Source organism: Stegostoma tigrinum, chromosome 37 (genome assembly GCF_030684315.1).
Source record: "Stegostoma tigrinum isolate sSteTig4 chromosome 37, sSteTig4.hap1, whole genome shotgun sequence".
In the NCBI taxonomy this organism is placed as follows: domain Eukaryota; kingdom Metazoa; phylum Chordata; class Chondrichthyes; order Orectolobiformes; family Stegostomatidae; genus Stegostoma; species Stegostoma tigrinum.
The window spans coordinates 17,082,101-17,093,368 of NC_081390.1; the positions used below are offsets into that span (position 1 = coordinate 17,082,101).

An 11,268-nucleotide genomic window follows, 5' to 3' on the forward strand; every position below is an offset into this window, starting at 1 on the left:
TAGCCTGCACATCCCTGGACACAATGGGCAATTTAGTATGGTTAATCCAGATAACCTGCACATCTTTGGATTGTGGGAGGAAACTGGAGCACCTCGAGGAAACCCATGCAGACACAGGGAGAATGTGCAAACTCCACACTATTGTCACCTGAAGGTTGAATCAAACCCCGGTTCCTGGCACTGTGAGGCAGCAGTGCTAACTACTCAGCCACCGTGCCACCCTATGAAGGTCACTGAGCGTCAAAAACGGAATAGGTGCCCAGAGGGAGAACTGGGTGCACGGCATGACAGTGGTATTGAGAGACAGTACCCAGAACTTTATGTCATCCTGTGCCTGCAAGGTCACACAGTCTGAGGAGGGAATAAGAAAAAGGGAACAAAAAAAACTCAGCAGGATCCTGAAATTGCACTGGGCTCAATCCTGCCAGGAAAGTGAGACACCTTCCTAAATCCCTCACCTCAATAGCCCAATAAATTCAGAGAGAGAGAGAGAGAGCCTCCTTAAAATTCTTAAAGAGAGTAACACAGAAACACTTCAAAATACCTCTTACCCCAACTATGTCAGGGAGAAAGAGAGCAACTTATCCATATCCTATATTAGAATACATCACTAACTGGTTGCTTCATTTGCCCAGATCACACAACAGTACAATTGCAAACTAAGTTTTGTATTTCACCAAGATTCTTTCAAAAATCAGTATTGCTGATGAGAAACAAAAACAATTGTTACTAAGCTGCAAGTTGTTATAATTTGCTTGAAAGGATGATGGAAGGGTTTATAACAAACAGCCCTCTAAAAAGAATTGTAAAGGGAAAAAAAATGCATGGTTATCAGGAGAGAGCTGGAGGGTGAGATTAATTGGAATACCTGTAACTCTGTCAGTGAACTGGCACAGATACAATGGGCAGGCTGGCCTCTTCCTTATGAACCGATAGTGAAAGCACACAGTGAAAAAATTGAAGAAAAAATATATTTGCACTTTCTACAATGGCTATGCGTTTTAAAATTTAAAATTAAACACTGTCACAGGAATGGGTAGAAAAGCTATGCTTCCAATCAGGCAGTTGCACGGCCTTCACGAGGGCATATGATTGACAGGCGTGGGGTCTTAGTTCCTTTTCCGAGCCGTGCACCGAGGCGCCAGCCGAGATGGTGAGTGCGGAGTCAATGAATCCGTTCGAAATCACCGCCATCCGTGGCCATCTGTCCTCAGCCCTGGGGTGGATGGCTGTCCAAGAGTTTTCTCAATGTTTTGGCGTCTTATTTTCTCTGTATGTTGTCTATTTATGTTACCAAATAGCCCCTAAGTTCCGAAAGGGACCTCCAGCATCCACGGGCCTGCTTCATCCCGATGGCAGGAACTCGCTCCGCCTTTTCGCCGCTCCGTTTCAAATTGTAGTAGCCTGAATCCAGAGGTTGGCTTTTGGGTATTGACGAGGCGAGAAATGTGACCCGGACTTTCTGATAGTTTGTAGTTGAATGTATCAGCTCCGCTGGTAGCAGAGAAAATGAGAACTTTCTTTAACTCGTAAGAGTTAAAAACAAGGTATATAACGTGTTAAATTATGAGCTGGTAAACATGCTGCAATCCTCGTTTGGAATGGGATTTAATTATTAATTATGCAGCCATACTCCCAAAGTTTATTTTGATTTGAAGTACTTAGAGAGTAGAACTTCAGAGGCTTTTGGTTACAGTCAAAGTAAATGGCGTTCCAATCTCGGAGGCGTTCCTGCCTTAATTCCCAATTAGAAAATAATATCAATGCCGTCTACGTGGCTTTAATAAAAACACCGTGGTTCGTGAATGCACAAGGAGTGATAATGTTAAGGGTTGGGCTTCCTGATTAAAATAAGTTTTAGCTCATAAAATGGGGGAGGATTTACAGAAAATGTGGCTGAGGGCTGCTGTCATGGGTTTCAGATCAAGATGTGGGAAGGGGAACGTTGAGAAAAAATGAGAGGTGAACCAGCGTGCTTGTAGATTGTGGAATTTTGGAGAAGAGAAAGGGAACCAACAGCTACGGAGGAAAGAGGAGCTGAGGATTATCAGATCAGCAATAATCTTCATTGAGTGGTGGAGCAGACTTGATTGGCTCTTATGTCTTGTAGAATTATAGTTGGTATATTGGCCAAGTAGGTGGTGGGTGAGTTTCACGGGTGCTCAGTGGTTAGCACTGCTGCCTCACAGTGCCAGGGACCCGGGTTCAATTCCACCCTCAGGTGATGTCTGTGTGGAGTTTGCGAGTTCTCCCCGTGTCTGCGTGGGTTTCCTCCAGGTGCTCCGGTTTCCTCCCACTGTCCAAAGATGTGCAGGCTAGGTGGATTGGCCATGCTAAATTGACTGTAGTGTTCAGGATTGTGTAGATTAGGTGGGTTGTAGGGAGATGGGTCTGGGTGGCTCTGAGGGTTGATGTGGACTTGTTGGGCCAAAGGGCCTGTTTCCACACTGTTGGGCTTCTGTGAAATGTGAGGTGGTGCATTTTGGTAGGAACAGTTTTGAAAGGCAATGTAAAATAAGTATGATTCTAATCAAGATGTAGGCATAGAGCGACCTGGGTGTGTATGTGCGTAGATCGTTGGTGGCAGAGCAGGTGGAGGGAGCATTTTGGAATGTATGCAGTATCCTCTGCTTTATTAATAAGTTCATACAGTACCAGAGCAAGGGTGATGTTGAACTTGTATATGACACTTGTTAGACATCAGCTGGAGTATTGTGTACGTGTGTGTTCCACAGGAAATATGTGATCATTTGAGAGTGCAGAAGCAGTTAATGAGAATGGTTCCGGGGATGAGAATGGAGGCTAGATTAAAGAAGATGGGTGTGTTCTTGGAGAGAAAGCAGTAGAGAGGAGGTCTGATAGACGTTTACAAAATTGAATGGGCTGCTTCTAGAAGACAGGGAGAAACTTTCCTGTAAAAGGGACAAGGTGTAGATTTTAATTTGCAACAGAAACGAAGGTGTACCATTTTCATTTGGATTAATTATGGAATTAAATGCTGTGCCTGGAAGTCTGATGGAAGTAGGTTCAATTAAGGTATTTTGATGAATATTGGGCACTCAATTAGATAAAAATAAACTGCAAGGGTTTGGGGAGAAAGCAGGAGATTGGCACGAGATGATTAAACTTGTCTAAAGAGTTGTTGCAGGCACAATGGCTCTCCAGCTTCCTTTAGTGCCATAAGACTTGTGATTGAGGTTTTCCCTTACCTAGAAGCCTAAAGAGAGAGATGTCTAAGTGAAAAGCTCAGTTTGGAAATGTTCTGACTTCTCTTGCAGAGTTAAATTAAAGGTTTCCAGTTGAAGGCAAATTAATATTGTTTTGCCTTCGTTGTGTACAGCCTGCCAATGAAGAATACCTTTCATGATGTTTGCCTTAAAGTGCTTTGGACTCTAAACTTTTTTAAAAATTCATTCATTCATGGGATGTGGTCATCGCTGACTAGAATAGCATTTATTGACTATCCCAATCACCCAGAGGACAGTTAAGAGTCAACCACAATGTTGTGGGTCTGGAGTCACATCTAGGCAAGATCAGGTAAGGATGACAGATTTCCTTCCCTAAAGGATATATTAGTGAACCAGATGGGATTTTTTTCCTGACAATCAATAATGGCCACAGTTAGATTCTTAATTCCAGATTATTATTGAAGTCAAATTCCGCAATCTGCGGGATTTGAACCCAGGTCCCTAGAACATTACCTGCATTTTGGGATTAATAGTCTAGTGGTAAAAGCACTAGGCCATTGCCTACCCACAATGGCACTCAGTATTGTCATGCAGCAACTGTGATAGTCAAATTACACACGTGATCCCACGAACAGAGTGCAATACATGTCAGATATTCTGTCATAGTGGTTCTGGTTGAGGGATACACAGTGGTCAGAACCAAAGGAGAATTCTCGTGTTCTTCTACATAGTCTCATAACATCTACTTACAGTCAAAGTGACAGGCAGCTGAATGTTGCATCTGAAAGATGACGTCTCTGACAGTGCTATGTGTCCTCAGTGGTAGCCTGGAGTGTCAAGCTCCAACTATGTGCTGAGGTTTCTGGGGTGGAGGTTGAATCATTGACCTTAGGATTGAGGCGAGAGTGGTACCCACTGAACCATAGATAAATGCATGATCTTGCTAATTCATTGGTGTACTTGTTGTTCATTATGTCTACATCTAAATATTTACTGTTTCTACATGCAGAATGACACCGTAACCATTAGAACCAGAAAGTTCATGACAAATCGCTTGCTTCAACGCAAGCAAATGGTGAGTTGAAATACTTTGCTATTTCTATTATACTATATATACTTTATTTCTATGCAAATTTTTAAAAAACTCATCTGATAAGTAATCATTATTTTCTTTCTTACGCATACTTACACTATTATTGCTGATTTTTGTCTAGTCAGTTTTTGTTTTTCCAAAATTGCAAATGTGTGGTCTTATGTTTTCTCCCAGTTCAGTCTGCACTTGTTGAAATCGTGATTGTTAAATACCAAAATCTTAAGTGGAGCCCGTTCCTTTCATAAATCTTTTTCCTTTCATTTTCCTTGCAGTCTTCAATATTTGAAGAAAAAAGTACTCTTTATGTTAGCTAAATTGATGCTGCTTGCTGTATCCTGTTGTTTACTCTTGCAAAACAGGGTAGTGGTTGTCGCATGAGTTTCCCTATTTAACAAAAAAATGACAAAAATAAAAGTTGTTAAAATAAAATTTACTTGTATTTATGGGAGCCTGAGAATAGTTGTAATTTCTCTGTACATCAGTGAAAAATTCTTCAGAGTTCATGCGGTCCTCTTGAGATGATTAGCAATCATCTTTTATACCCCTTAACTAATGTAATTATTTGCAATTTGACAAACTGCTGCAGTGGTCAGCCCTGGATGTGCATGTTTTGTTTAATGTGTAAACAGTCAATAGCAGTGTAAAATTGCGAAGAAATGTAAATGGGTTAAGTGAAGCAGCAAAGCCTTGGCAAATGTGATTTCATCCTGAAATAGATACCCAGGTCAAAATAGTGATGAGCTGGAAACAGGATGAAAATCCAAAGATACTTGGAATGTAGATTTATTTAAAAAGTTATAAACAAAATCAAAAAGTATCCAAAAAGACTAAATATATATTCATCTTGATATCCACATATACAAAAACAGTGCTTTAGTTATGCAAAACCCTAGTTAGATCACAAGCAAAAGCAAAGTTGATGGAAAGACTCAGCACGCCTAGCAGCATCTGTGAAGGAGAAAACAGTTAATGTTTTGGGATCAGGGACCCTACCTCTATCACGTATAGAGTAATGAGAGCAGTTCCAGGTTATGCTTGGAATGCTTTATTTGCCTTCAAGAGATTGCAACATAGATTGACTTGAATAATACTTGAACACTCGCGAAAGTACTCCCAAGAGTTTAGATGGACTAAGGGCTGATTTGATTGAAGATTTTCAAGCTCTTAAGGGCAACATTTTGGGTGTTTATCAATATCCAGTCATTAGGAAATCTTTAGACTGGGGACATATGGATGTGAGTTTGCTTGCTGAGCTGGAAGGTTAGTTTTCAGACGTTTCGCCACCATTCTAGGTAACATCATTAGTGAGCCTCAGACGAAGTGCTGGTTTTATGTCCCGCTTTATATTTATCTGGTTAGGTTTCCTTGTGTTGGTGATGTCATTTCCTGTGTTGGTGATGTCATTTCCTGTTCTCTTTCTCAGGGGGTGGTAGATTGATTTGGAGCCAGTGTGTTTGTTGATGGAGTTCTGGTTGGAATGCCATGCTTCTAGGAATTCTCGTGCGTGTCTCTGTTTGGCTTGTCCTAGGATGGATGTGTTGTCCCAATCAAAGTGGTGTCCTTCCTCATGTGTATGTAAGGATACGAGTGATAGTGGGTCATGTCGTTTTGTGGCTAGTTGATGTTCATGACCCACTATCACTCGTATCCTTACATACAGATGAGGAAGGACACCACTTGGATGGATGTGTTGTCCCAATCATAGGACAAGCCAAACAGAGACACGCATGAAAATTCCTAGAAGCATGGCATTCCAACCAGAACTCCATCAACAAACACATTGATTTGGAGCCAATCTACCATCCCCTGAGAAAAAGAACAGGAAATGACATCACCAACCCAAGGAAACCTAACCAGATAAATAGAAAGCGGGACATAACACCAGCGCTTCGTCGGAGGCTCACTGATGACGTTACCTAGAATGGTGACGAAATGTCTGAAAACTAACCGTCCAGCTCAGCGAGCAAACTCCATATCCAGAACCTCAACCTGAGCTACAAATCTTCTCAAAACTCGCTAGCACTCGGGACATATCTTAAATTTGAGCCAGAGTTTTTGAGAGTGAAAAGTCATTGGGGAAGCGGGGGGGATGGAATTTGAGACAGATCACTAACTTGTATTCTATTTGGTATTTTCTGATTTTTTTTTGTTGACAACTGTCCCTGAAACATGCAAAAATGCCCTTGCATTAAGATTGTGGCAGAGTAGTCTGGCTTGAAATTACCTTGTAGCTTCCTCATGTTGCATTTATTCCTTGTATGTTTCCTATATTGATAGTTTGTTGAAAATTGAGAGCCAAGTGCTTTCTGACAATGATTGCCTTTAGTACAGCATCATGTGCCTATTGCCCTTTTGAACTGATCTCATTATATTTTCTGATTTATGGAATGGATCACTCATCTTTTTCTAACCTAGGTTGTCGATGTTCTCCATCCTGGCAAACCCACTGTTCCTAAGACAGAGATTAGAGAAAAACTAGCAAAAATGTACAAAACGACACCAGATGTCGTGTTTGTTTTTGGCTTCAGGACACAATTTGGTGGTGGTAAGACAACAGGTTTTGCCATGGTCTACGATTCCTTAGATTATGCTAAGAAGAATGAACCTAAACACAGGCTGGCAAGGGTAAGAATACAATTTGTGATGCCTCAGTGGGTGTTATTGCATACTCTGCTTCAGGTTTGCTGACTTGTGCCTGTTGTGTTTTTAGCATGGTCTGTTGGAAAGAAAGAAGGTTTCCAGGAAACAACGAAAAGAGCGCAAGAACAGAATGAAAAAAGTTCGGGGCACAGCTAAAGCTAATGTTGGTACTGGCAAAAAGGTATAAAACCTTTCCTCAAAAAAACAAGTGCTTTTGTGTCTTGTGATTGTTTTCTGCTCAGCTTTCCATTTGAGAGCATCACTTTTCAGTTTTATCTTTTTCATTCATGTGTGCTGTCTTTTTTTCTTCTGGAGTATAGAAGGTAATTCATACTAATTTTGTGTATAAGTGTTCTAGTGTTAGTTTACTAATAAGCTTGGCTTTCCTGATAGCTTTACTGAATCATAAATATATTTATAGTTGATGGTTATACCATGGCATTTAGTTAAAAATGCCATTTCTCCCACTCTCCACGTTAACATAGCATGTTTGATATTAATGAACTTGTCAAAAAACCTTCAAGATAACCATGTCATCAGTTAGCTTGAGCTTTAAGTTTTCTACGTGTGGACTGGAACAGATTGCTCACAGGTTTAAATAATCTTTTGAATCCAGCAGTATAAAAGTTGAAGTGTCCACTCCTTGTAAATAGACAGAACCTGTGTATGTAGAGGCTCCTCTTATCTCGTTTTCACTTCATGCTGTTAAATGCTGCCTGTTCACTTTCTGGCCCTAGTTTCCAAAAGATTGGAGACCTCAGAATTAAGTTCTAGTTCTGTCAGCCAAACAAAAAAATTCACAAGCAAGCTATATGTTGTTGTGTTTGCTGTAACCCTTCGAACCAAAAAGTAGTTAGAAATTGCATTGTCCATTTAGTTTATACTTTTCCCCCACTGTTCGTGTTTCTTCTCACTCGTTTTAATAAACACTAAGTTCATTGTCTGATTTGTTTCTTAACTGCAATCAGTCAATAACTTTGTTTTGCCTTTCTTGTTATTCTTGTGGATTATGTCCTTCAGAAATGAAGCGTCATTGACAGGTACTGGATTCCCAGCATGTGTGCTGATATAAACTGCATGCCATCAAAATTTGCACTGTACTGCTTGATGTTCACCTGATTAGTGCTCTGCATGTTTGCAATATTTCATAAATCTGGTGCTGCTTTGTGATCAAATCAGGGCGTTTACATTTTCTTGTCATGGTTTCATAAGCTTTCTCATGCCTGTCAACAAAACACTGAATATGATTGAAAAGCAAAAATGTAAATGCTGGAAACCTAAAATAAATCAGTTCAACTAAGGGGAAAAGCACTGACTGTCTCTCACTAGTAAAGACAAAAGGAAGCCCATATTTTGGTATAACACCAATTACATTATAGGAAAACAATACATATCCAGCTCTTTAGCAAATTGAAAGTGAATCTGTGGATAGATTTCCCCCTCTGAAATAAGGTAAATTGATATTTCACTGATTTGAATGCCTTCACTTGAGTCTATAAAGTTACATTGCTTTATCTGAAGCTACCAAGAGAGTAAAGTTTGTCTAAAAGCCTGGAAAAATAAGTGTTAACCTTGCACTGATGGAAGGAACTACTGGTGTGATCTTATAATTGGAGGTACATAGCATGAAGTTTATAAGTAGAGAATGCTGTAAGCATGTTATGTGTAGTGAGTTGGCAGCTAGTTTTGAATACCATTTACTCATTTTACAATTTTTTTTCTAAAAATGAACATGTGCTCCACCTGCTGGTCACAAGTGGTGCACCACCATTACAATTTAAAAAGTGTTGAACATTTTGAATTAGTTACTGAAGCTGAATTGATCGTCACATAAGGATGCAAATAATTCAGTGAGGTCCATAACAACTGTGGGTTTCATCTGTTAAAAGTAATAAGCAGGGAAAGAAGCATTAACTCTGATTATGCAACATGAAGGAGGAAAATAGGATGAAAATGTATTGGAAAAGAGCTAAAATTCATGCGCAAACTCATTTCTGACATCGAATCACCTCAACATTTATATTGGGTGTGTAAGAGGAGAGGGAGTGACTGTCAAGATTAATGATTAAGCATAGGACCCCATGGTAACATTAGACATGATACATGACTTGTTTGTAGTAAGCTACACAATTTGTAACAGTGTAGTAGCAGCATTTTGAGACCTAGATATAGTGCATGGTTTATCAGCGATGTGTGTTAAATCTGAATTTGGTGTGAAATCAAATTAAAGATTTTGAATCCTTTGCTTTTCTGTCAAGTAATAGGCACTCTGGCTTTTATTACTGGCTTGTATGTAGAAGCTGGCAATAGTTCGGTTGTATTTCTAAACTTGGTTTAAATGAAGCACAGAAAATCAAATTCCTGTGGTGTGCAACAGCTTTTGTCTCTTGAAATGTAGCATTGTCTTGATCATTGAAGTACCTTAATTGTCACTCTGCATTTTGCTGCTTATGCTTGCGCAGTCATTGTTTCAGTAGCGTCTTTTAAAAATATATTAAAGCTGATTGTTGCTGTGAATTTTTCAGTGTCCACGTTTATTAAATATGTGACTGCAATTGCAAGCTTTGAATAGGACACTTTCATGTTATTTGGAATGTGAAATACTACATCAGATCTTATTGAGAGTTTAATTTAAATTTGATTCCTGCCATTGCTTATCTTGAAGTTAATTTATTTTTGTGTTGAGAAAATTCTTGATCTTCCTCTCTTCTTGTCCTGAAGAGGACTGAATCTTAATCAGATGTTTTTGTAATAATCGGAGTCCAAAATGAGAGGGAACTGAAAGCTGAAACGTAATACACACGTGGAAATGTTGAACATGGAATCAAAATTGTTGGCAATATTATCGGGTCCAAAGAAAGTTTTACTTATTGGGAATTAGTTGTTGGGAGTTCACAAAGCTTTCTGGTCACTCTGTGTCTTCTCTGACCTCCGAATAATCTCTTTTTCTACGAATAGCATATTTGCATTGGCCACGTGCATCACCTCTCGGCAGCAATGTGAGAAAATTCTCAGGTTATGAAAGATATCCTAGGACTTTGCTACCAATTTATTTTTATTGAAGGAACTTGACGTAACATTTTTGTGAATTGGCTAAATTTGTTCTGCTTTATTTTGTTTGCTACAGTAACATGGGAAAGACGTTGGAAGGTTCCTTGAAATGTGAGTAATTGATTATATACTTGCTGTTTATTTTATGATGCGAAACTTGTGTGTATAAGAATAACTTCTGCTCAGACAGAAGTATAGCGCCTTGTTACCTTGCATTTATTTACTTCTTTTAATCTTCAGTTGAGATTTTTAAATTGGTTCAGAATCTTTGTAAGGATTTAATCCTTGACTAGACAGCAATATAATGGATGATGTAAAGATGCAGACTTAAACTAATTTTTTTTTCCCTTTTTTGTATTTTAACAGGCTAAGCTATCCATGGATCATCACCTGTAATTATTTCTCCCCCAAATAAATCGTATTAAAAAAGTTCTCGTCTCTTGTCTCTGTACAGAATCTACATGCCTGGATATGAACTTATAAGGGTGGGCATAATGAATACTGACTTACAACCTTAAAGCAAATCTTTCACTTGATGTTATTTTGGAGAGAATGCATATTCTGCTGAACATGAGCACTTTGACGTGACAGTACACAGTGGGCACATCCATTAACATGCCGAGTTAATGATGGATAGAAATTTAACTGTCTACATCAACTAATCTTTGCACAGGGCTTTTGCAGCCACTAACATTTCCTTTATCTTATCAGCTTTGGCAGAGTTTTAAGCCAAGCCCAAGAGTTTTCTTATAAGACACTACCAAAAATGGTTCACTGATTTATGAATTATGTTTGTGGCCCGAGAACAGCCGCCAGTTAGACATGCTGACCAGACTGATGTTTTTCTCCTATTTAAAAACAACTGCTCTCTGTATTCATCCAACATACAGGTATTTCAGCCTGTTTTGTGTCGCGATTCACGGCAGCTTTATTTTTCTGAAAAGGGAGCAATTATATCTAATCTCCACACAGTTGGTTTCCCTCTTATTGATGTCGGGTAATCCTTGCAGTTTCTGTTTCTCTTCCATTCACCTCTGGAGACCTTTGTCTGTCTGTTGATGACCCCTATGCTGTCACTTCACATCAGTAGCATGTCACGTTCCGCATGTGTACTTTTTGAATTTATCCAATTTTAAATGTTTTCACTTCTTACTCCCAAGCAATTCATTTCATCCTCCAACTTGCTGCTGACTCAGAATTCAACAGACCAGTTTGCAACAGATCTTGTATTTGGAGAGGAATCACTTGCAGCCCTAGTACAATGTTTTTGTACTTTGCCAGAAAAAGGCCTGGTGC

The 11,268-nt window shown here is 39.3% G+C and overlaps 1 protein-coding gene across 2 annotated transcripts; it reads left to right on the forward strand.

Annotated features, from left to right (window-relative positions):
• Window positions 1-1,129: 1,129 nt before the first annotated feature.
• Window positions 1,130-10,427, forward strand: rps24 (ribosomal protein S24). 2 transcript variants are annotated; one of them, XM_048563558.2, is made up of 7 exons: window positions 1,130-1,153; window positions 4,198-4,263; window positions 6,697-6,906; window positions 6,992-7,102; window positions 7,942-7,961; window positions 10,049-10,083; window positions 10,339-10,412. In XM_048563558.2, the coding sequence occupies exons 1-5, from the start codon at window positions 1,151-1,153 to the stop codon at window positions 7,945-7,947; spliced, it is 396 nt and encodes a 131-aa protein (XP_048419515.1). In that variant the 5' UTR covers window positions 1,130-1,150; the 3' UTR covers window positions 7,948-7,961; window positions 10,049-10,083; window positions 10,339-10,412. The 2 variants fall into 2 exon arrangements, with proteins under 2 accessions (XP_048419515.1, XP_048419516.1); XM_048563559.2 differs by lacking the exon at window positions 7,942-7,961 and having other exon boundaries at window positions 10,339-10,427.
• The last annotated feature ends 841 nt before the right edge of the window (window positions 10,428-11,268 follow it).